Genomic DNA, 26,685 nt, shown 5'->3' with positions numbered 1-26,685 from the left:
AATGATCGCTTCATAAACGCTTGATTGGCCTACATTCTGAACAGCCAACGTTCATCACCGCCAAATGTGTTAAAATATGTTTTATTGTCTCACAAATACTTATCATCGATATAAACTGTGGCATACTGGCGCTGTTTGAGCCTATTGAAAGCAGCCATAGCGCCACAGAATCAGCGCTTCACAACTTTAACAGACCGTGCGCGCTCCCGCGGACCGGAAATCAGTTTCTGGCAAAAATCAACTTCTGGCACGACACCGGCCAATGGCGAGTGACCTAATAATTTTACTCGCCAAATCATATTTTTACCCGCATTTGGCGAGTGGCGGGTTCTAATTTTAAACCCTGACTGGAGCCCTCAGCCCCGACTGTCAGTGAACGCATCACTGAACGCATCACTGAACATGTTCCCTTGCAATGAGAGTCTCCGTCACCAGATAGAAGGACTCTGGCCACAACGTCCTTCTATCTGGTGAGAGTCCTTCTATCTGGTGGAGTCTCTGGCCCAGAGACAGTCATGAATGGAGACAATGCATCCACACTATAATTTCTGTCTGTCCAGGTCACAGAAGTTTTCAAAACAAATACTATCTTTCCACAGGCCACAGATTATTTTTGGAACAATCTGACATGAAAATGTTACTCACAGATAAATGTGGAGAAAACGTTATTCAATATCTTTGAGAAACTCCTGTAAAATTTCTCCACACATTTCTTGGTGGGTTCTGGTTTCACAACTGTACATGGAAGAAAGGAAGATAAAAAAAATAGCCTATTAATAAAAGTAGGCAGCTAAACAACATATCAGAGGTGATAACGACATATTAAATATCAGTTGGTATCTCATCAATTGTTTTTTTACAGTGATGGTGTAAGGCTGCCGAGAAGTCAGTCTAATAAAGATAAAAATGAATTTCATGTCTCCATTGTTTCTGTCTTCCTAAAACATTCTTTCAGTGGAAAGCTGTGACTGCTAGATACATTGGGCCTCATTCACCAATATCTTCTTAAGAACCTTCTTAGATTCTTTCTTAAAGGAGTATTATCGCAAAATTCGGCCACTAGATGGAGCCAGGCGGAGCTTATCAGATATAAACAAGTGGGCAGCTGTCAGAGAGAGAGAGCAGCCTCGTTAAGTCCCCCCCCACCCGCCCCCCTCCTTCTCCTCACCAGGCTGAATGAACGTGCAATCGCGGAAAAAGAAAACTCGCTAGTGGAAGTGGAAGCGGCAGCTCTACGTCGCGCACAACCACAACAACGACAACAACAACTGAAACGTCCTCCTCCTTAAAGGGATAGTTCACCCTAGAATGATATTTCGCTCATTATCTACTCACCCTCATGTTGACTAAGGGCTGGAAGAAGTTTCGGAGCCCACCGTCCCTTCTCTGAGTTACAGGGGGTCTTAGCGTAGCAGTGCATTTCAATGCCACGGTAGCAAAGGGACACCAGAGCTCTTCGTAAAAAAACACACACAAAAAAACATCCAAATACCTCCATGATGCTCGTATGTAATGTCCGTCTTGTGCTGAAGCCCCAAATTGCGGAATTGTCCCGAAAAAAATTAAATAAGTCCACATTCCAAGCATGTTTGTAGCATTAGCTCCCAGTGTTGTTGTCCGGTCTTCCGCTGCCAGCGCGCATGCGCAAGAGCACATGAGAGCACTGAGACCGACTCGAGTCTCAGTGCGAACATTGCGCATGCAACACTTTTTTGTGTGTGTTTTTTTACGAAGAGCTCTGGTGTCCCTTTGCTACCGTGGCATTGAAATGCACTGCTACGCTAAGACCCCCTGTAACTCAGAGAAGGGACGGTGGGCTCCGAAACTTCTTCCAGCCCTTAGTCAACATGAGGGTGAGTAGATAATGAGCGAAATATCATTCTAGGGTGAACTATCCCTTTAATAACGCTGAGAGGACAGCTGAAGAAAGACACAGAGACTTGGAGACAAAGTGTTCTACCAGCGATTCAGTCAGTACGTTTACATGACACTTGAAAAAACCGAATTATTGCCTTAATCCGACTATAACTGGATAACTGAAGTGCATGTAAACACCTTAGTCCGACTGAAATCGGAGTTGAGAACTCCGATTAAGACACCCAGATAATGCGATTGGAATTCGATTTTCTCCGTCATGTATACACCTTAGTCGGAGTATAACTGGACAATGCATGCGCGCATGCTCCACAACCGTAGAGACGGCACCAAGTGGAGCAGAGAAGCCGCCCGAACCCCGCAAAGTAAAGAAAAAAAAACCAACGTCAGCGCAGATTCAATGCATTTCACACATACACAGCGCAACCAGCCAGATTGTTTTATTAGAGAGAGAGAGAGAGAGAGAGAGAGAGATAGGAAAAAAGGAAGCCCGTATGATATTCTCAGGGCGCATCCAGCCCAGACTGGTGCGTCTGGTCGGGAACTGCAGTTGAGAATTTATTAATAAGCTTACTAAGTTGTTTATATTCAGTTTTTTACGAGGTGACAGAAAAGTCAACAGGACAGGCGGCGTATTAACCGGCTGAAACAACAGGTGACGGCGCATGAGGGGGCGGACCCTGTCAGTTATTCGATTTTCTCAGTTGCATGTATATTGAGACAAGGACAGAAGTCCGATTTGAGCCAAAATCGAATTTTGAGCATAGCTCGATTAAGCTCTGCATGTAAACGTACTGAGTGACTGTGAGCACCCTAACACTGCTACATTACTTACTGTTGCATATTTGTCCGGTTCGGAGGTCGGATTTGCGAGTTCCGAGTGCATTTTAATGCAGCAAGCGCCGGGCCGGCTTGGATCATAACAAAGACAAATGCTGCATTTGCCCCACGGACACTATACTGTTGGCGATTTTTTTTGTAAATTTAGTTATGGCTCCCCCCGACCCATCTTTTGCATATTTCAGCTTATTTTATGCTATTACTGCTGTATTTGCGATAATGCTCCTTTAAGTTGTTCTTAAGAAGTTCCTTAAGAAAACCCTACGTCAGATTCATCAACGCGTTCGTAAGCCTCAGAATTGTTCGCAGCTGTGTTCTTATGCCATCTCCTCCTAAGTTGAGGGCGTGTGCCAGGTGAGTCTAATTAACATAGGATTAGCATAGGTAACGGCCCCATCAATGCCCGTAAAAGGGCATGAGACCGCAGGGCCGTGTGCAAACAGAACCCACAGGCACTGAGCAGAGAAGGTGGAGTGAGAAGGAAAGTTGAAATGCTCAAATGAAAATCTGGGAGGGAGCACCAGACTCCAAACGTAAAAAGAACTTTAGTAGTGAAGTGGCGCTACTGCGGCAGGAATGAAACAAAGAAACAAACAAAAGGCGTATATTTAGTTTATATTTTTATATTTATATTTAGGCTATATTTAGTAGCGTCAGCAGTGGATGCAGCTCTTCGGTTGTTATCAGAGAGACCACACTCTCACGTGTGCCATCATAAATATCATCATATTATCACATATGAAAAAAAAAACAGTTGTGTGTAGGCTAGTGTGAACACTTGCAGTAAGTGCACTGTTGCAGCCCGCAATTAGGAAAAAAAAATCATATTGGCAGCTGTATGTTGCGCACAACAAAACTGATATGAAAGTGTCTATAATGTTTTTTAAGAGACTGCAATGATTTGTCAATTATTATTATTAATATATATGATTATTAAAAACATAATAAAATATAAGAAAATAATTCTTATTCAAATCATATAATGTCATACAACTGCAGAACAAAAGAAAACGCTATAATCGGTTATTTTTGCAGAAGTCTCAGCACCTAAAAGTGCGTAAGTATACTCCTGACTGTTCGTAGATTTTGTTCTTAGTTAAGAACAAATTCTGGATAAGAAAACATTCATGAATGCCACAATCTTCGTAAAAACTTCGTAAGTAGGACTTAAGAACAAATTTGTTCTTAAGAACGGTTCTTAAGGCCCATTGTTTTGTTGTTTTATTTACCCATGTGACAAATGATTGATATTAATGTAGTTTACCTATGTTGTGTGTGGTTATTTTAACCACACATTATTGTTTGTTTAATTTCAGTTTTTATTTATTTTTCTGCATAATCCCATAGTATAATCCTGATAAGAGGAACCTTTGTCCCGTCGCTTGTTTTTACCCGGACATAAAAACAATTGTCGGTGTCACTTCCGATAGTTTCCCCCCATGGCAGCTGGTTTGAAATATCAATCAGAATCTGACGGAACTGTTTATAAAGTGCTGCTGGGAATGGAGCCGTGAAAACTCGACGTTATTTAGCTGAGTTAATATCTAACGGACGGAGCAAACATTAATTCCCCCTGCTGACATGAGCTGCGGGCCGATGAAGAGGTTCTACGAGCGGCTGCCGGTGTGGATAGTGGAGGACCACCACGATGTACGGCTGCTTTCTCTGTCGCTCTAACTTAATACACAAGTGTTAGTAGCGGTGTGTTTCCTCTCAGGCTGTGTGGACCAGACCTAAAACACACTGAATAACCGTCTGTGCGTTAGCCTACTCAGCTAGCTCCAACCTTAGCTAACGGTGTTTATTTCTCTGCATTGTGTGTAGTCTTACATTACTTCAACTCAGTGATGGGGATAACGGTGCTACTTTTTTCAGTAACGAGTATTCGAGAAAGTTACCGTTCCCCCGTTATAACGCCGTTACCGTTACTGACAATAAAATGCGCCGTTATTTGCCTTTACAAAATAATATAGCCGTTAAAGTGTATTATTTCAGTCCATCAACTAGTCGGGAAAAAGCCGTTTATCAGGAACCAAGGGGGGCGAATCCAAGTAATTTGACATATTGTATTATAAAAGTAACGCAATACTTACGTTTCGTGATAATTAGTTACATGTATAATGTAGTAATTCAGTTACTAACTTAGTTACTTCCCCCAAAAAAGTAACTAGTAACTTTATGTACTATATAATTAGCCTACTTCTTAAAAGTAATCTGCCCAACACTAGTGATGGAACAAAGGAACACCCCACATGCCCATTGATACCAGCTGCAGATTGTGAGTTACAGTAATATTTCTGCCCTGCTGTAGGAACTTTTTCTCCCAGGCTGAACTGATGAACTGCCAGTCCAAACTGAGGCAGGTTCCACAGCCACTGATTAAAATAAATATATGAGGTATAGCCACATTATTACACTAATGATAATGACAAGTGACAGATTTACAGAGGAGTCACTTCTTAATAGGACCTTTTTAATCATTTTTCATCGAAGTGAATGTAGTGTTAGGGTCTGAACAAAATAATCACGTTCCCCTCAGAATTTGCATTCAGTAACAGCCATCACCTCATCCTGGACTCGATGTGACATTTGTGCCAAATCTGAAAAGGTCCTTCAAGGTGTTACTCGGATATCATGTCCATATAAATGGAGCAGGCAGACGACCCAAATACAGTATGCCTCCAGCTCTGGCTACTGCCGATGCAGGAGCATGATTAACTGCTGGGAACATGATTAATGTTTGGTTTGAGGTACCCTGTTGAACCATTATTGAAATCATGTGTGATCATTTGGGGGATTTAGGATTTAACTTCAGGCAGAGCTGGTATTTGTTTTAGGAGCTGGGCAGAGCAGAGGCTGCAGAAAAGTCAGGATGTTGACAGGTCAAATGATGATAAAGTGAAGCAAACACAACTTAGACGCTTCATTGGAACAAACCAAAAACACCCATGAACCATCCCTCTCTGTTCAGAGGAAATGATTGGAAAGGGCTGCACAGGAATCGCCTTATCTTGACTGTCTGGTGTAATGAAGTAGGAAATTGGAGATAAAGATGTAGTAGAAATAATTTTAATCTATTTCATTTTATTTCTACTATTTGTCATCTCATTTCACTACATCTGGAGCAGGTGGTGTGTCACATCTACCGTGCCATCGCCTCGAGACACCTCCCGGCACAGAACATAAAGATGATCCATCTGGACTCCCACCCTGATCTGCTGATCCCTGTCAACATGTGTGCTGACACAGTCTTTGATAAGGAGAAACTGTTCAGGTATGAACATGTAGCCTATATTCACTATATAATATTGACCATTTGAACCATCTAGTGCATGGTCTTTAGTGCAACCGCCTTTTTCTGCTTCACACACATTCATTGGAGGGGGGAATATCGTACAATAAACCAATCACACATTCCTTTATGCTTGCACTCTGACGTACCAACATTATACACTCAAGACTTAGATGCTGTTGCAGTTGATTTAGCAGGTAGCAATCAAGAAGCTTCTCTGCAGAGCCTCATGCAGGAAACATTCAAAGTTATATAACACACACCATGTCAGAAAGAAGGCCTGTTTGTATTGTATTTAAAGGTATAATGTGTAGGAATTACCCCCATCTAGCGGTGTGGTTGCATATCGGAACGTATTCTTGATGTTGCATTCACGTGAAATGGGGCAGACGTCAGACAGACAACAGACGCTGCATGTAACAGGATAAACAAGCCTCTATGTAAACAAGTGGTCCGCCAGCACGAGGCAAAACAATACAGGCGTGACAATATGTTGTCATGGTGATGTGGTATTGTTTACCTGACCCACGTGAGTAAAATGACATCCGGTTGGTTTGCCGACGGCCGTCTGCCTGACTGCACCTGAATGCAACATCAGTGCCTCCGTCCTTCCTCACACTACACAGTGGTGACAGTTTTAACAGGCCGAGCCCACAGCTCCGCTGAGTTTCCGTGGTTACCTACGGTCACGCTGCCACTGAACGTAAAAAATGGTGATGCAACATGGCAGCCTTGGTTCAGTGCGTCCCCCCCTTGTATATTTGTAACGACTTGTAACAACTCATTCTAAGGTACCAGAAAGCTTTCATGTGTATGCAGGTATGATTCCACTTCAGTGAAATATGTATTTATGAAAGCAATATTTGATTTTTGCTAATAAAAAGCCAAATAAGTTACATACTGGGGCTTTAAAATCCACTCTGCTACTGCATAGCAGGCAGAGTTGTGTGAGCCAGGGTTAATCCAGTCAGCACACTGGGAAGTTACTGATATGATTGGGGTCACACCAAGGGGGCAGTTGTGGGTCTGAGAAGTGAAGCTCACTTCCGCGTTCAAAAAACTGCAATCCCCTCGGATTCCTCTGGGGGCTGGTGTCAGAAGGGAGCATTCCCCATAGACCCCCATGTTAAAATCGCCGATTTTACATCCTCAATAAACATGTTAAAAGCCTGGTGTCAGAACGTTTTTTTTTCTCAATCGATAGTTTCTACCTCCGCACACACTCTGATGGGGGTGAATTTTTTTTTAACTCTACCGTTTTACTGTTATTAGGTTAAAACTCTGGCCAATTAGGGCGCGGAAACGTTGAGTGACAGGTCCGAGCAGCTCCGTGGACAGCTGCTTCGAGGCCAGTGGGCGGGTTCTCGGCCGGCCAATCCAACATGGCGCTGTCCAGGCCGCCATATTTGAGTCACAAAAACGACTCCCCAAAACCAATGGGTGACGTCACGGATGCTACGTCCATTCTTTTTACAGTCTATGGGTCACACATACATATACTGTATGTCACATTACTTTGTAAGCGAGAGAGAAAGAAGTGACCTCTCTCTTGCTCCAATGACGGTAAAATGACAAATAGACTTGATGGTAAAGTTAAAGATCCGCATCACAAACACTGTATTTCTCCTACTGACTGTCCATAGGTTTTATGTACAGCTATGACACACAGCAGGATAACCAACCAAACTATACAACATGTTGTGTCTAGTGCACAGCTCAGTACTGTGTGACCTGCTAATCAGGGTTATATTTCCTTTTTTCTTTCAGTGAGTTGAGTATAGAAAACTGGATAATGCCCATGGTGTATGCTGGTCATGTGTCCACTGTGGCATGGCTCCATCCATACTGGGCCCAGCAAATCAGAGAGGGGGAGCACAGGATGGCCGTGGGCAGAGACTCCTCCACCACCACCATCAGGTGGGAAACAGTCCAGCAGGGACACACTGAACTTCTTCACTCAGCATTTAGCATCATCTTTATAAAGTGTCTCTGTCTCTGTGTCCTCTCTGTCTGCAGGGTGACCAGTGCAGACAACTACTTCCTCAGTGATGGTCTTTATGTCTGTGAGGAGCAGCTGGAGAACTCGAAGCCTCTCAGACTCAACGTGATCAAAGTGAATCCCGTCAAACCGGGTTATTCATCACTCACAGGTTGGTTTGGTCTCCTAACATGAATCATATTCATTCAGCCTGTTTGTTTTTGTTCTTTTACATCTTCTCATGTGGTCATCTCTATGCACTGAGAGAGTTTCAGCTTCTTCCCTGTTGCTGGCAAGCCAAACCAGAGCGGGAAGAAAATGACTTATATGAAAAAAATGAGTGTATAATTTACAGTGGTGGAAAAATGTTTTTGGACACCCCATGCATTTGTGAAATATTACATTAAAGGGATAGTTCAACATTTTGGCAAATTGGCCCATTGCCATAATCCCTATAGTCATAGCAGTAGGTTCGTTACTTTTATTTGTCGGTGTAAGCTATTTTTAGAACGGCCAAGCTAAGCAGCGAGCTGCTCAGAGCTACGCTATGGAGGCTCATGGGATTTCTTGGTTTCCCTCATCAAACTCATCAAATGCACAATCCAACAACTCCAGAACGCTCTTGTGGACAAGTTGTGACCTGCACATTCACCACACTATGAGATACTGTAATAATGGAACGTTACGAGACAGAGTTGTTTTAGAAGTAAATTCATGCAAAACCGCTGATGCGTGTTGCCTTCAGGGACAGTTCTTCAGCGAGCAGTCTCTGCATTAGCCTCTAAAACAACTCCGGTAGGTAACGAACCTACTGCTATGACTATAGGGATTATAGCAATGAGCCAATTTGCCAAAATGTTGAACTATCCCTTTAAGAATCACTCTTAGGTCTTTAAGTGCAATTCTTTTTAGTACAGTCACAGCCAAAATACTAAACAAATCCAGAAAAAGCCTTTAAAAACATAAAATTGATTGGTTCCATAAAAATACATAAGACATTTTAAGTATTGGGTCATTTTGGCACCAGTGATCCACTAATGAAGACCATGCTTTTTATTAAAAGACACAATTTTTGTTGCACATTTTAAAGTTCTTCTGAGACAAAAATGGCTAAAACAAGGAACCTGATGCAAGAAACAGGCCTGAAGATCCAGATTCTCAGCCAGGAAGGTCCAGCTGCTAGTGATGTTCGATACCACAAATTTGCTTTCCGATCCGATACTGAGTAAAATTCAGGCTGGTATCGGCGATACCGATCCGATACCGATACTTTGTGCAAATGCACCTAATGTGCCTGGTAAATCTAATAAAAAATTTTAAAAGTACTGTATTTCAAGTCATAGCTTCCTAAAGATGCAAGACTTCAGAGTAACGTATTTATTTTAAACTCTGAACTATATTGAGGTAGTGGCCTCGTTTAGAATATAGCCGAAAATAGTGTTTTAAACACTAAAAAAAGAACATGTAAAATAATAAAACCATAAATTAAATAAGAAAATGATAAACATATTATTTATATATATTTTTTAATTTATTTATTTATAATATTGTTTATAATTTTCCCACAGATATTTTTTCCACCACTGTAATATCATAAAAATGTAGAAATAAAGTGGCCAAGGTAACAAGAAGGGATCAGAGACACTGGATATTTGTTCTTAATTTTCCACCAGAGAATAGAATAGAATAGTACTAGGAAATTGTTATTGTGTCACAGCAGCACCAATAGAATAAATAAAAATACAGATACGATAATTAGGAGAATAAAGTCACTTACACTAGCAATAATATTTAGGATAACAAAGGATATCAAAATCTGTATAAAATTATAAGGAGAGATAAAAACATATTTAGTGGAGGAAGACTGTCTTCAGACTGTCTGTGCATCCATCCCATTCTCATGGACACTGTATCTGAGGCATGCTGTTAAGGAGCTTCTTCACATTTGGCACAAACATTCACTTGGACTCCAGAGTGTTTTGGCTGCTGATCCCTGGACGGGTGGTTCATTCCCATGATGACTCAAACAGGGTGTCCAGTGGACAGATGGCGCTCAACTCCATCAACATTCACTACAAAAGCCTAACTTTGGAGTCTTTTATTTGTTGTTTATTCAAGGACAGACACGCTTCCATCTTCCACAGTCTCATGCTGTTCCATCTGGTTTCAGAGCAGAAGACAGGGGAGGACACACGGAGGTGGCCTGCCAAGAGACAGAGGACAGAGCGTGACAAGGCAGAGGGAGCCGGCTGCTCCGAGTCCCTCTCTGCAGCCACTGACACACTGCAACCAGCAGGGGGCAGCAGTGTCAAAGAACAGCAGTGGAGCAGCGGGACATACCTAGGGACTGATAATGATGAAGAAGAAGGATCTACTAACTATGTCATTAAAGGAATCTCTGCATTTCTAGTGGAGACAGAGCCATACATCCTGGACATTGACTTGGATTTCTTCTCATGTAAGAATCCCTTCAAGGAACTATACACACAGGTATGTCTCACACACACATCTGTGCTGTCATTTCTATTGTAGCCATTATTGTGCATTAAGTTGAATATCTACAAAGTTTTTCCCGCCATATTATTTGAAAACGTGTCCGGATAATTGTGCTTGATGAAACCAACTAAGTAAACTACTAGACAAATAGGCTCCCCTAGTCTCTCCTTCTCTCTCTCTCTCTGTTGTTGTGTTGTTTGTGTTTTGTACATTTGCATGTAGTCTGTTGGGATGCAGTGGCTCTCAGGGCCATTGTAAAAATGGAACAAGTTTCTTTCTTAAACTGAGCTGAGCTGTGTGTGGTCTCTGTGTGAAGGAGGAGTATGGCATCCTGAAGGAGCTGTACAGCTTCAGAGGACCCGGCCCCAACCCTCAGCAGGTCAGACTTCTACATATGAATGGATGTGGACACTGCAGTCACTGGCACACAGTAGAGCTCTAAACACATACAGGAAGGCACCGGATGGATGGATGGATGGATGGATGGATGGATGGATGGATGGATGGATGGATGGATGGATGGATGGATGGATGGATGGATGGATAGATGTAAACTTTTGCACCATAAAGTGCCATAGTGTCCTAGTTTTCTGCATTATTGCTTTCCAAAATGACATTAAGTATTATAATTGTTTGTGTGGTATTATGTTGAGCACATTGTGTTTGTCTATACTTGTGACTTAGATGTAGATCAGCTCACATGTTATGACAAATTAATGCAGAAAACTAGGGTTCACATATTTTTTTCTTGCTACTGTACTAACTACATATTGTATACATTATGTATTGCCTCAGAAGAATAGGAATGTAATTAGTCTTTATTTATTTATCTTGTTGAGACACAGGGTCTGATTCTCATGAGAGACATAAACAATAACTGTTTCTCAACAGGTGGTAGTGGTAGTCATAGTAGTTTGTGTGTGTGTAGTGTGGGGGGTGTAACAGCTACAGACAAATTAAAGGAACACCCTGAAGAATGTGTGGAGAAACAGAATGACAACACCACCATCTACTGTTTAACCAGAGTCAACACCTCTTAGAGAGCAGCAGTCAGTCAGTGCTGTCCACCATCATCATCTGATCTAAACACCACATGATGCATGGAGCTCATCCTCACAGACTGCTGCTGTTCTGACTATGACACTGGTCAGTTTTCCTTCAATTTGTCACCTGTCTGTTGTTTTCCTACTAACACCCAGAGTGTGTTCCTGCAGTCCTGGGGCTGATTTCAGGATCACAGTCAGTGGACTGTGTTTCTTGGTACCGAGGTTGCAAAAACTGCCATAAAGATTTAGTCCACTCAAATACTCCTTTTTGTCCAAGTACAGTTTGTGAAAATGAGCTAATTATCAGAAGGCAACAAAACCAAGACAGAAAACGCTAATTTGTCTTTATGTCTATGTTTTCTAGAGCCATACTATGACGGAACAGAAGGATTTGTATCTGATTTGATGGTTAACCAGAAGTCTGTGTCTGTGTGTGTCCAGGAGGAGCTCGATGAGTGTGTGGATCATCGTACTCGTCAGTTAGAAGATCTGGAAGCAGCATTTGCTGATCTTCTAGAAGACGATGGAGAAGAGACAGTAAAACGCTGGGCCAGCAACCCTGGGTAAAGCTTCTGTCCAAAAGTCATGAATATACAGATGGTGATGAATTCAGTAAAGAACTGAAACAACGAGTGGACAAACATCCACTGGAATAAACCAGTGATGGGCAATGACTTCAGTTCAAGTCTCTGGGACTAGCAGACCTGTGTTGTCAATGTTAATATTGCACCTGTGCTTCTATCTTTATGAAAAAACACTAAAGCATTTATGTAATTAGAGGGCTCTGACTGCTACAACAGAACATATTTTTGCATCTCTAAAAATCCTGAGAAGTGGAGTCAGGAGGTCACAAAGACAGGAGTGAGTTTCTCTGAGCTTCACTCTGTGAGGTTTAGTTAGAGCTTTGATTGGGTCACTAAACGAAGAGCTCCTCCTGTGATGACATGGTTTTCAACAGGGGAAGAAGTCTTCAGTGCTCTAGAATCCATTCAGGCTCTGGGTGTCAGCCTTCACTCTGTGTTTCCAAACAGAACTGTCTCAGTCTGGTCTTTATGTGATCCACTCCTTCAACTGTTTAACACACAGAGTCAGTGGGACTGGAACCATCAAGAAGTTACCGATTTCAGACCATCACTGAGTGCAGGAGTTTCCAGGTTTCTCTGAGTTTGTTGATGGGCGGAGTTTGCATGTTCTCCATGTGGGTCCACTCCGGGTTCTCTGGTGTCCTCCCACACTTCAAACTAAAGACCTTGGTGCTTCTAACCCCTAATTGACCTTAGGTATGGGTATGTGAGGTTAATGATCTCTATATCCTGGGTGTACCCAGCCCTGGTCCTGTGTTAAAATCCCAGATACTGGAACTCTCTGTAAAATGGCATAGTCAGTTTGAAGCTTAGTTTTTCTCTTTTCACACCCAGCCTTCCTGCATTCTGTCTTTCAACTTGCTACTGATTTAAAAATGTCTACACAGCGATAGGACATAAATTGTCGGTAACACTTTACTTGAAGGTATCGTCATAAGAGTGACATGACACAGTCATGAACGTGTCATAAACATTATGTCAATGTCATAACGTTGTCATTAAGTGTCATTCGGTTAACCCTAACCCTACAAAAACCGAATGACACTTAAAGCAGAAGTAAGCGATCCGGTCGTTTTGGCTAATGCTGCGTTCCAGGCAGGCTTTTGAAACCGTAAATTACAGCTTCAAGTCACGACTTATGACTTTGTAGCGTTCCAGGCAACCCACTCGTGTTTTTCCGACCTGTTGCACCTGTGAAAGTCACTATAACGGCCACTCGTGTTTTTCCGACCCGTGAACTCGTACCAGATCGAACTAGTACGACTGCACAGGTCGGAAAAACACGAGTTACGAGTTGCCTTGAACGCACCATAACTTCTTGTCAGCCGACGGAGTTAGCAGCCCCCGCCCTCGTCATGGATCTATTGGTCCTCGTCCCTACGTCACCACATTCAAGCGCATCCCTTGGCTGCACACACAGCCCTTCATGCCGTTCTCTCTCCTCTTTGGATAAAACTTGTAGGATACGATAAAAGTTTTCTCCTCGGCTCAGAGCAGAGCAGAGGGACTGACAGACCCGTGTTTCGGTCCAAACACTCTATGTAAGTGATTGCTGTCGGAACTATTTAAGACTTATATTAAAGGGATAGTTCACCCTAGAATGATATTTCGCTCATTATCTACTCACCCTCATGTTGACTAAGGGCTGGAAGAATTATCAGAGTCCACCGTCCCTTCTCTTAGTTACAGGGGGTCTCGGCGTAGCAGTGAATTTCAATGCAACGGTTGCAAAGGGACACCGGAGCTCTTCGTAAAAAAACACACACAAAAAAACATCCAAATACCCATGATGCTCGTATGTAATGTCCGTCTTGTGCTGAAGCCCCAAATTGCGTAATTGTCCCGAAAAAAAATTAAATAAGTCTATATTTTAAGCTTGTTTGTAGCGGAAGCTTCTCGTCTTCTTCTTTTTCTCCTCTTCCTGGTCCGTCCAAATATCGCGTGATTCGCAGTAACCGCACTGACGCCGGCGCAAATCACGCGATATTTGGACGGACCAGGAAGAGGAGAAGAAGAAGAAGACGAGAAGCTTCCGCTACAAACAAGCTTAAAATATAGACTTATTTAATTTTTTTTCGGGACAATTACGCAATTTGGGGCTTCAGCACAAGACGGACATTACATACGAGCATCATGGAGGTATTTGGATGTTTTTTTGTGTGTGTTTTTTTACGAAGAGCTCCGGTGTCCCTTTGCAACCGTTGCATTGAAATTCACTGCTACGCCGAGACCCCCTGTAACTAAGAGAAGGGATGGTGGACTCTGATAATTCTTCCAGCCCTTAGTCAACATGAGGGTGAGTAGATAATGAGCGAAATATCATTCTAGGGTGAACTATCCCTTTAACACAAAAATATCGCTTACTTCTGCTTTAATGATAACGTTATGACATTGACATAATGTTTATGACACGTTCATGACGGTGTCATGTCACTCTTATGACGATACCAAGTAAAGTGTAACCAAATTGTCTCTCAGATTTCAGACTCAAAATGGAGCATGGTCAGTGTAAGTTATCTCTGTGTTTTTGTACCTTTTTGCTTTCAGGATGGCACCATTAGCACAGCTGGTTTTCAGTCTGAGGTCAAGAAACCCAAATCCTGACTATGAGATGGTGAGAACAATGCGATTATTAGACAATTATACCGGTTATCATGCTAAGTTATAGTATAGCTATGGCTATAATCAACATACCCATACAGTGCTTTATGTTTAGCCATGTGAGTGATGTCAGTGTCCTGTCCACCTGTCCCCAACTGTCCCATCTGTCCCTGCAGGTCCACCAGGCAGGGTTAACCTGTGACACTGTTGAGCTGCCTCACCACATCAGCACTGACGAGGAGATCGACAGACTCATCTCAGCTGTACAACTGTTTCTGAGGCCTCTGCCCAAACCCACCCTGGTTACTATGTCAAGGTAAATAATGCAGCCACACAGTGTTAAAGGGATATTCCGGCATAAGTTTAACCCATGATCTAACACACCCTGACACCCAGTAAGACCTCCCCCTACAGCAGAGAGAGCTAGAGCCGTTTGAACTGAGCTTGTTTGTTAAAATTTTAACAGTGCAGAAAAAAAGTTAAATGAAAGTATGTGTTTTCAGGTCCAGTCTAGATGAGTACTGCCCAGTGGAGCAGGTGGACTCTGTTCAAGACAAAGTCCTGGTCGTACTGGAGGAGCTCTATGGATCACTGGACTTACACAAAGACTATGAAAACAGCAGCACTGAGAACCTGCACTACCAACCACAGGCTTCTTAACAAACACACACACACACACACACACACACACACACACATGCGTGAGAGTTGATGTAGTGTTTGATAAAGATGACTACATGACAAATGACACATGGTGTTGCACTGAATCTTTATTTATATTTTGTCGAACTGGTAGCACTTTGAGAAACTGAAGTGGTAGAATTTTCCATCCTGGATTTTATGTTCACAGAAGACACTGATGCCATGTATGTGTATTGAAGAAATCAGATTAGGGTCAAACTACAGGTTAAAGGGATAGCAAATTGGCCCATTGTCATAATCCCTATAGTTTTAGGAGTAGGTTTGTTACCTTTAATTGTTGGAGCAAGCTATTTTTAGAATGGCGGAGCAGAGCCGCAAGCTGCTCAGAGCTACGCTACGGAGACTAATGGGATTTCTTGGTTTTCCTCATCAGATACAAAACGCTCTGGTGGACAAGTTGTGACCTGCACATTCACCACGCTATGAGATAATAACAGAACGTTACGAGACGAAGTTGTTTTCGAGGCAAATGCAGAGACTGCTTGCCATAAACTGCCCCCGACAGGAACGTGCATGAGCGGTTTTGCATGAAATTACCTCTAAAACAACTCTGTCTCGTAACTTTCCGTTGTTATCTCATGGCGTGGTGAATGTGCAGGTCACAACTTGTCCAGAGCGTTTTACAGTTGTTGGATTGTGTATTTGATGAGTTTGATGAGGGAAACCAAGAAATCCCATGAGCCCCCGTAGCTTAGCTCTGAGCAGCTCGCCGCTCTGCTCCGCTGTTCTGAAAATACCTTGCACCAACAATATAGGTAAAGAACCTACTCCTAAAACTATAGGGATTATGGCAATGGGCCAATTTGCCAAAATGTTGAACTATCCCTTTAAGGATAGGTCTGGAGTTCTGTTTTCCTTCAACAAAGCCCCTGTGGAGATTACCGGTAAAACCAACCCTGAGTTTATCCTACTTACTATTGTTTGTGCCATAGAGCTCCTTTGTAACTATACAACACTGATGTACTGGGTGATGTGTTCCTTTAGTGCACATACAGTCTATGAGCATAGTAGCAGTCAGTTTTAAAAGGTCTATGTGTTCAGTAGTTATTACTGGGTTATGACACAGACAGCAGGGAAGTCTGAAAATACTGAGAGGCAAAGTCTCTCAACAATTTCACAGTGTTGGTCTACTGTTGGTGGTCATAAAAAAAATATCTAATCTGTCCAGAGTGCATCAGTATGCTTATTGATGGCATAGTGCCTGTACTGATAACACTGTCCATGGAGTGTGTGCATTGTAAGGTTTTTTTTTTTTTTTTTTTTTTAATCTTTCTGTTGAATTGTAGAAACTGACGTATTTACTGTTACAGCTTTTCTGTTTATAGCAGTAAAATCTGTTGAACTCTGTATTAAAGTCATTAGAATACTGTGCTGCTAAGGCGGTGATTATCGTTTTTTGGATTCATCTGCTGTAGTAGATTTTTATTAATTTTTAACAGCTGGACTGCATTCCTGTGAAATCTAACAGACCAGGGACATGGAGTGAATCCCTCCCAGGCCTAAACACGGTGGTCCTGGCTCCTGGCAGTATGGAGACAGGGTCTTGTTTACTACTCTTTACAACGCTTGATGTAAAACAGTTTAGGGTTTCTTTTACCTTTATGTCAGTGAAGGTTCTCAGTCATCCAGGTCATCATAGTCTTTTGGACAGTAGCCTTCAACTTTAGCACTTCTTTTATCCTGTTTTACATTTCATAACTAAGGATACATTTGAGTGATCTACTTGGTAGAATATGGTGCTCCAATCCCGCATATATCATTCAGCATTATTAGTGCTATCACATATGGTTTCCCATGCCATGTACACATGTCCAGTCCACTACTGAACCTTGGACCTTGGACTCTGCAGAGACTAGAGAAACTGCATTTCATCATTTTACAATGAGAAGTATTCTTACGTTGTTACACTATTTGCCAGTATTTACACAGTGTGCCAACTTTTGTAGAAATGGGTTGTCATTTACTCTCACAGCAGCAAACAAAGAAACTTTGCAATTCAGAACTTCTTACTAAGGGTATCAGCAGGTTATGTCTGTGTAGGTTCAGGTCATAGTAGTTATAAAGTGTTAAAGTGGAAGGCGACTGGACTTCTTTTTCAGTTGTTGGAGATGTTTTGCCTCTAATCTGAAAGACTTCATCAGCTCTACAGAATGGGTCAGGGTGACACCTTGGGGGTGGTCCTAGGAGGATTTTAAGGATTATCTGGACTAAAGTCCACCTGGCTCCAACTTTAGCAATCAACATTGTCAACAGGTTATTTTTCTAGTGACTGACTGGACATGAGCAAATAACTCAGTATAAAACATAAAACATTTTTTTTGCACATGTAACCCTACGAGGATTGTTTTGATTGTGACCTCTCTATTGCTGCAGAGGGCGCCATTACGTCTCCAATGACTGCCCTTAACCTTACCTCATTTGACAATGACAGGAAACTGTTTTTCCTGCCTCAAAGTCCAGTTATAATGTATGTCAGTTTATAATTCATAATATGAATGTACCGTACATACGTTAACGTGTGAAAACCAGGAGTTTGGCTGTTTGCTCCGTGACTGAGCACGTGAAAGCATCAGTTGGTCAACGTGCATCAGCGTGTACGTCTCCGCCCTGACAGACAGACAGTGAGTCAGTGAGAAGACTACAGGCGGTGGACGGACGGAGCAGGAACCTTGTCAAAATGAAGCAGAACAGTTTGAGTCGGATTTGCCTGATTATCGTGTGTGCCGTGGTTTATGTCGCCGTTATAGTTGTGAACGCTTTGGCCGGAGCGGGAAGAGGTGAGTCTACTCTGAACAGTGTCACACATTTCAATGTTTTCAGAGCAGCAAGTTAACACAAAGACTCAACTGTGAACCGTTAAAGGTTTTATCTTCACTATTTCCTCTCCTTTTTACATTCTCCTCAACGCGTAACATACGACAGCGGTCCTCGACTTCAAACTGTGCATTGACTGATTATGAAACTCCAGACAAAAGGCAGAGGAGCCAGTTGATGAGGTGCAGCTGGCAGCTCATTATGTCACAACCATTGTTACCAAACACGTTCTCTCGCTTACATGACCGTGTTTGTGTTAGTAACTTAGCGTGTTTAGCTAATAGTAGTTAGCAATTAGCCTACTTGTTTTAGAGAGAGCTGGATTTTTGCTTGTGATACAACAGGCAACACATTGATGTACTTCTACTGTCCACTAACTGTTCCTCCGTTTGTGTAATAAAATGTGAATTTCATCCAAAATAACGTTAGATTGAGACCGACCACATCACTAACGTGTTAAAAATCAACAGACTTCAATTTCATTTACAACATTTTTTTGAGTAAAGACATTGTTTCAGTCAACTAAGACCCTAAACCCACCGTTTCTGTGTGAGAGACGGAAAAGTTGATTAAAAGTGCAGGCAGGGCTTCATCCCTGGACAGGGTGGGGCACTTTCCCTGCGCCAGGAATGCATGGAACATTTCCCGAGTGTTGTACCGTTATTTTCCACTTAGCTCCAACCAGCAGCTGGAAACAATTAATTTATTTATCATTGACGATCTAAGCAGCAGCCGGAAACAGTTAAATTTCTGTATTTATCATACAGAAATGAACCGTAACTGTTGACAATGATGTGGTGATGATTGAGAGTAACACAACTGTGTTGGCAGAAAGGCACATAACACTGAACTTACAGTAAAGCCTACAGTTTAGAGATTGTTTTCCTTCTACACATGTGCTCTTGGCATTTTATGTGAAATATTGTACTGTAGGCCTACATGATGTGATGGCTATAATTTATTTTTACTCAACGTTATTACATAAGAAAATTCAGGATAAGATTAAAACAACGATTAGCCTATTTCTGCTTCAAAAAAAATGCAGTTTCTTTTTTGAGTGCCTCATCATATGTTTGAGCTGTTAGCTCAGTGTTTTTTTTTTTTAAACAGAAGTTCAGAGAAAATTGAAAAAAGAAAATGAATGTTTGTGCACCAAGTGCCTATTTAGTGAATCACTGGAAACACAAAGCTCCAGGGAGCCACACGGCTAAAGTAGCTGCATAGAAACTTTAACTTTGATGCATTTCTGTACTTGTAGTGAAGTGGGGTTTTGAATAGAGGACTTTTACTTGCATGGATTATCTGTAGATTATTATGGGCTGCTGCTATTTTTTCTTGAAAATATCAATGTACTACTTCAACCGCTGCACTAAAATAGGGAGCAAAGTTTCTGAGTTGAAATGTTACTGTTCAGTGCTCATGTTAAACAACAGTCATGTCCTTTACTTTTGTCTCTGATAGAATAATCCTGTCGTTTTGATATATTTCACATATCCAAAGAGGCAAGGCAACTTTATTTGTAGAGCCCTGTTTAGGGTCTTCACACAGCATCATAACAACATCCCCTGTCCTTAGACCCTCACATCCACTGAGGGAAAACTCCCAAGACAAAACAGGAGACACCTCAGGGTGAGAGACAGAGGAGGATCCCTCACCCAGGACGGACAGACGGGACATAGATGTTGTATACAGACAAGAAAAAAACGTGGTAGGAGCGCACACCAGAATTGAAGAGGAGCTGACAGCCGGAACAAAAACAGTGAAGGAAGAAAAAAGCAGTCGCTCGACTCATAGCCTTGATGTAGAAAAATATAATTTATTTTAAAAAAGGACAGACGTTTCGACCTCACACAGGTCTTCCTCAGGGTGTCCTTTTTTTAATAAATTATATTTTTCTACATCAAGTATACAGACAAGAAAACAGTTTATTACACAGAATATGCAAAAACATGGAAATGGTTAAAATGGGAAAGATGTACTGGTGTGGGCGGAGTTGTGTTTTGTTTAGTTTTTGGTTAAACAAGCTGATGAAGGCAGCTTCTGGTGGGAGGAAAGGCAGGCAGAGCAGGCCAGTTTAATGGGAGGACTGGATGGCAGACTGGTTCATGGGAAGGGAGGGCATAGGTCGGTTTAACAGCAGGGATGGTGCAGAGAGAGTGAAAGACAGACACCAAGGCCAAACTACAAGGTGCAACAGGTAATGACACATAGGGCTCTTTAGCAGTTCAGTAGACCATCAGTACGTTTACATGCAGAGCTTAATCGAGCTATGCTCAAAATTCGATTTTGGCTCAAGTCGGACTTCTGACCTTGTCTCAATATACATGCAACTGAGAAAATCGAATAACTGACGGGGTCCGCCCCCTCATGCGGCGTCACCCGTTGTTTCAGCGGGTTAATACGCCCCCCTGTCCTGTTGACTTTTCTGTCACCTCGTAAAAAACTGAATATAAACAACTTATAAGCTTACTAAAAATAAACTCTCAACTGCAGTTCACGACCAGACGCACCAGTCCGGGCCGGATTCGCGCTGAGAATAGGATACGGGCTTCCTTTTTTCATCTCTCTCTCTTTTTATTTTATTTTTTTATATAAAACACTCTCGCTGGTTGCGCTGTGTGAAATGCATTGAATCGGCGCTGACGTTGGTTTTTTTTTTTTCTTTACTTTGCCGGGTTCGGGCGGCTTCTCTACTCCACTTTGTGCCGTCTCTACGGTTGTGGACCATGCGCACACGCATTGTCCAGTTATACTCTGACTAAGGTGTATACATGACGGAGAAAATCGAATTCCAATCGCATTATCTGGGTGTCTTAATCGGAGTTCTCAACTCCGATTTCAGTCGGACTAAGGTGTTTACATGCACTTAAGTTATCCAGTTATAGTCGGATTAAGGCAATAATTCGGTTTTTTCAAGTGTCATGTAAACGTACTGCATGTTTCCTTAAGTTTAATATCCTGAGTTCCAGACCAGGACATGTTAAAGCCTCTGCCTAGTGCCTACTACACTCATTATTTAGACAATGGTGAAATAGCACCAGTTTTCTGGTCCTTTCCTGTTGAACATGGCACTGCTTCTACATCTACAGCCAGCTTCATAAAGAACTGTTGTCCCCAGTTTGGTGTTGGCTGAACCAACCATATCCAATGTCTTTGTGAACCAGACTTTATTAACCAGCGGCAGGATTGTGAATACTTCTCTTGTGGCTAAAGTCTTTTTCTGTTTTTCTGTTCAGGACCTTTCCATTCCTCTACTGGTAATGTGTCAGCCCGCTATGAGACAGACATCACTCCAGCTGGCTGGACCTTCTCTATCTGGGGGGTTATCTATACCTGGCTCACCCTGATGGTCATCTATATCACCTCATATGTATTCAGAGGGTAAGGAGACATCAGAGTGGTTGTAGTAAATAATTACCAGTGTAGCTTCAGCCTTTCTGTATTCATTACTGTGAGCAACATGTACATGAAACTGATAGCTCTCTTTCTGTTTATAGATCATGGGCACAGTGCCTGCTGCCCTGTGGCTTCTATTTCTGCTGGCTGGCCAATATGGTTATGAACATGACGTGGCTGCTGCTGTGGGACAGAGAGTATGTCGGCCATTTCTACTAATTAATTTATGTCTTTGCACAAAAAAGCAGAAAGCAAAGGGTTAAAATAGTCTGAATGTTTTTTGTAGACAGCTGTTGAGAAGAGCACAGACCCTCCACCCAAACTCAGGTTCACAATCAGAATCAGAATCATTTGGCTGATTGGAGTGTTTGTACAGAATGATCTCTCTATGGAATGATGCCATTTTTATCACTTCAAAGAAAAAAGGGCTATAATAAAGCATATAGAGGGCTTTGGTCTGCCTGTTGGTGACCTGTAATATCAATTATAAATGTGCTGTGGTTTAACACAGCCAAGTTACGAGATGTTCACCTTGGAGCATTTCGATATTAAAGAGGACATGCAACAGCCAGCACACTAAACATAATTCAGTAAATGGATTCTCAGTGTCTTCAAAATGGTCTAACCAACACATGAAACGTAAACATATAAATGGCAAGGCAAGGCGATTTTATTTGTGTCCATTTTTACAAACAGTTTGTCTCAAAGGGCTTCATATGGCATTATAACAACATCCTCTGAAAGAAAAGACAAGTTTAATCTAGCGTTTTTTTAGCCAACCGTCTGTGGCTGTCTGCCAGCGGAGGAAACCAATCCAGTGACAAACTAAACTTACATTTTTTCCTTAATGTTTACGTTTCTTGTGTTAGTTTGACAATTTTGAAGTACACTGGAAATCCATTTAATGAATTATGTTTAGTTGGCTGGCTGTTGCATGTCCTCTTTAAAAATATCAAATAAGAGGAGAGCCTTATGGTAGGCAGTAGCCGATGTAGTGTTTGCTCAGGAAACAAATATGCAGTGATTATTATTGTCTTTAAACCCGTGATTCCCAACCTTTTTTGACTTGTGACCCCATTTTGACATCACAAATTTCTGGTGACCCTGTGATCACGTGCAGTCATGTGATCGTGCCAGCTCAGCTATTTTTATATGCTGCATTGTATTTGAACTCAATTTATTGTCGAGAAAGTGAAAGTATAGAATACAGTTGTTTAAGATTGTGTGTGGTGATTTTAATCATACATTTAATCATAAAAAGAATAATAATTACCGGTAGTTAAAATAATGTTTATTTTTTATCAATTACTAGACATTTCAGGTGACCCTATTTGAATTCCAGGCGACCCCATGTGGGGTCCTGACCCCAAGGTTGAAAAACACTGCTCTATACATTGAAGTTTATATAGTTAATCATCAGTGCAGTTTAGTGTCTCAGGCTTGTGTGTGGAGCTCTAGTACCAACAGACCGGTTAGCCAATCAGAAGAGTAAGAGGGCTGCTGTAGAACTTGCTGAGTGCTGTGTTCATGGTCCTGCTCTGTTTTCCGTCCATGTCTTTCAGGTTGATGCTGGCTGCTCTGGTTGTTATTATTCTAATCGCCATTACCAACTACACCGCCTTGTTCCTCTGCTGCTTTGCCACAGATTACTATGGGATGTGGTTGAAGACATACCATCGTAGGGACCTGGCCTGTCTCACAGTTCTGGTAGGGGCCAGTTATTGTTAACTTAGGGAGTTGCTTTATTCTGGATGCTGCTGATGGAAGAAGAATCTCATTTCTGTCTCCTCTGGATGTTGACATTTGCAGGTGCAGAACGGCTTGGCTGTGTACACCACATGGACATCCATCGCTTCTCTGATCAACTTCTCATTGGTTCTCCACCTGTGGGGCGTAGACAGGAGCACAGCCGCCACTGCATCTCTGTGCATCCTGTTTGCAGAGGTGATGGCATGGTGAGCTCCGCCTGGACAAACTCCACTGATGAGCATTTCATTAGCAGAGAGCAACACACTCATCATCGGAGACGAGAAGTTGGAGTAGACTTCACTTCATCTCTGATAATGATTTTTTTCACCATAGATCCATCACTTCAGAGGTTAATGGAATGTCACAAGCCTCTGGGAGGAGAGACTGAATATTGGTAACCTCAGTGCTTTCATGTATGTGTGTAGGTTCATCCTTGAGAACTGGGTTCTGGACCGCTGGGTGCGGAACATCCTGACAGTCTACCCTGTGGTGATCGTAGCGCTGGTTGGAAATGTCCTGAGACACTTCAACCCAGATGAGCCCACTCCCAACTCTGTGTTCATGGGTGAGTTCAACACAAACACCAAGACCAGTCTCTGTGAGTTCCCCCACACCAGCAAACCAGCTGCCTCCTTTGTCCTGGGTTAGTCTGTCCTCATCCTGCCATGGGGTGACTCATAGACGTAGCATCGTCCTCCCCTTCCACTTATACTATACTCTATAATCATGTTTTTACTGCCACAGAGGAAAACAACCAACACTGTACTGTAGGCATGGGCCCATTACCAGTTCACCAGTTTACCAGTTTCAGTCTGGAGTCCTGTGGAGACATTTATTTACCTAAACATTTCAAAATGACACATTTTTAGAGCTGTAACTGCAATACCATGAAACTGTGATATTTTTGCTCAACCGTCATAATCTTATACCGGCCCTACCGAACCAAATAGATTGCAGATCAGCTCTCACCCTCTCCCTGGAGGTTGTCAGGATGAGCCACAAATTAAAGAAATTCATAGTCTGTCATCTCTCTGTGTTCCCTAATAGAACTTCCATTTTTAAACTTGAGGTTGTCACGTTCTTGAGGCTGACAGCCCTTTTTTTTTCTCCTCGTCTTCCACCAGTTGTCTTGTTGGTGTTGGCGTGCGTCCTGCTGGTTTCCCGGGTGTGTACAGTCATCTGGAGGAACATGTGGAGGCCTCTCCACTCCCCTGGCTCAGCACGACTGATGGTCTCGCCTCTGGACGGCAGCAAGTTCAGGCTCTTTGGTTAAACTGTGCCACCTGCCCTCCCAGCCAACATGCACTCATTTTTATATTTGCACTGCAGGCTTGATTAGGAAAAGTACCAGTTGTAAATGAAATATTACACTTGCTCAGATGTTCATCTAGTCAGAGAAGAGGGCTCCACTATTAGTTTTTCTACACAACTGAAATACTTTCTTTGAAATGCTTAGCTGTTAACCACTACTTACATAATGTTGTCTATATGTGAAGTACCTTTTATATAAATAGAGTCATTACTTCATTATCATTTTTCTGTTTTAGTGCAGATTTATTGTTGCATTGCTAGAAAGAAATTTTCAGAAATGTTTCCCCACCATGAAGAAAATGTCCCATTTTCCTTGTTCGAGTTAACAAGATGGAACATTTGGACATTTTGATACATTTTTTAAAACGTCAATGATGTTGACATCTACAAGTTTGTATAGTTTGCTGTGAATGTAGATGATACAGACCTGAAGAACATGTTGGGCAGATAATTCACTGGGAACACACCTGATCCAACATTCTGGATATATCTTCATCCCACCTTATCCCATGTGCCATAAGTGCCATCAGTCATATCATGAAGCGCCTCTTGGGTCCTGCCCAGCTTTGCACTTAATTATATTTAGTCTTCATTTTGATAATTTCATTGCCTGTATCGTAAAAACTGTATTTTATCCGAGATTCTGTGCAGCATTTAACTTGACCTATTCCACTGTCTAAATGTTTTTTTTGTGTTTGTCTGTTTTAATGTGTTTATAAGGCCTATGCTGCAAAAATAATTTCCTCTGAGACAATAAACCTGTGTACTGAAATTAATTGTGTGAGGACTATACATGACACCTGCAGGTGGCTGCAGAAGCAGTGGCATTAAACAGATGAACACCTTGCTTTGACATGTGTCCCCTGGAGCGTCCTGCTGTTTTTGTGTTATTTCAGCTGTGGGCAAAGACGAGATAAAACCAGACACTTGTACATCAGAACAACAGAGAACATACTGCTGCTCCAGCACATATGCTGATCCAAGTTCAGTTTCAGGTCGGCAAGCATCAGGCAGTGAAACATGTCTTTCTGTTTTAAGTCTTTGCCATTTCCTCTCTAAGAGCTTCCCATGGTTTATATTTGGCTGTGGGCAGTGTACTGTGGAGGATGGACACGTGCTGTTTATCTCCGTCACCAGGACAACAAGGAGTAACAGTGAGGAAAGTGATGGTGATCCATTGTTCCTTCCTCTCCAGCTCAACCCTCCCACCTCTGCTCTGCTATCAGGTGAAAAGCCTGGTTTCAAATGTTGGATGTTTTTTTTTTTTTTTTACTTTTTCCAGACACTGGGAACTTCATTCACTAGTATAGTGACTTATAGTAAAAGCTAACAAGTGAAACAGTACAGCAGAAGGCTCAGTCTTCAGAGGTCTACTCCAGAAGCAGGATTATGGCTCCAGACCGGGCCGGCTCATCTGAGATTACCACTTGTATGAAAAATATAAAAGGCCCCAAACCAACAACTCAACATGGTAACAGGTAAATAAAAAACAGAGCCTCCATGTGAATCCAGTGGAGCCAAAGAGATACACGTGTGACATTTATAGAGCCTGAGCTGGAGAAAAGAGGCCACATGTTCAGACTGATTCCTTTTATCTGTAGTCTGTATTCATCTAGCTTTTTCTAGATCATCATTATGTGACAACTTTGACAGGACCAATCAGAATAGGAGGAATTATCCTCACTCAAAGAAATTTTGAGTAGATTTTCTGTTGAAAAGACTTACATGCTTTGGAATATTACATACGTTTGTTTTTTTTGTCCCTTCATTTTATTTTTCCCTTCTTCTCTTTACATATTTTTTATTTGAGCTTTAATTTAAGATCGTATGTACTGTTGTGCTACCATACTTGGTGTATGTTTCCTTAAAAAAATAGTTATTCACCAGTTTGTTAATTAACATCATCTGATAATAGCCACCATCAGCTAATGGTTCCATCAGACTTGGTACAGTGGTTCCTACCAAACACATGACTGTACCGTAGTACTGAGTTTAGGTTTG

At 42.0% G+C, this 26,685-nt stretch overlaps 2 protein-coding genes across 2 annotated transcripts; both read left to right on the top strand.

Annotated features, from left to right (window-relative positions):
• The first annotated feature begins 4,146 nt into the window (after nucleotides 1-4,146).
• Nucleotides 4,147-15,625, top strand: cUnh5orf22 (chromosome Un C5orf22 homolog). The gene is made up of 10 exons (XM_083991125.1): nucleotides 4,147-4,365; nucleotides 5,844-5,989; nucleotides 7,775-7,924; nucleotides 8,024-8,157; nucleotides 10,156-10,475; nucleotides 10,798-10,860; nucleotides 11,969-12,090; nucleotides 14,659-14,725; nucleotides 14,889-15,028; nucleotides 15,216-15,625. The coding sequence occupies exons 1-10, from the start codon at nucleotides 4,297-4,299 to the stop codon at nucleotides 15,370-15,372; spliced, it is 1,368 nt and encodes a 455-aa protein (XP_083847251.1). The 5' UTR covers nucleotides 4,147-4,296; the 3' UTR covers nucleotides 15,373-15,625.
• Nucleotides 15,626-18,033: 2,408 nt separating this feature from the next.
• On the top strand, nucleotides 18,034-24,838 carry LOC311000972 (uncharacterized protein). Its single transcript, XM_083991899.1, has 7 exons — nucleotides 18,034-18,191; nucleotides 21,465-21,609; nucleotides 21,726-21,821; nucleotides 23,187-23,331; nucleotides 23,434-23,579; nucleotides 23,799-23,938; nucleotides 24,498-24,838. Exons 1-7 carry the CDS (start codon nucleotides 18,092-18,094, stop codon nucleotides 24,644-24,646), a joined length of 921 nt encoding a protein of 306 aa, XP_083848025.1. The 5' UTR covers nucleotides 18,034-18,091; the 3' UTR covers nucleotides 24,647-24,838.
• The last annotated feature ends 1,847 nt before the right edge of the window (nucleotides 24,839-26,685 follow it).

Source organism: Trachurus trachurus, assembly GCF_905171665.1.
Source record: "Trachurus trachurus genome assembly, chromosome: 17".
Taxonomy (NCBI): Eukaryota; Metazoa; Chordata; class Actinopteri; order Carangiformes; family Carangidae; genus Trachurus; species Trachurus trachurus.
This window is presented reverse-complemented; position numbering and strand designations above follow the sequence as displayed.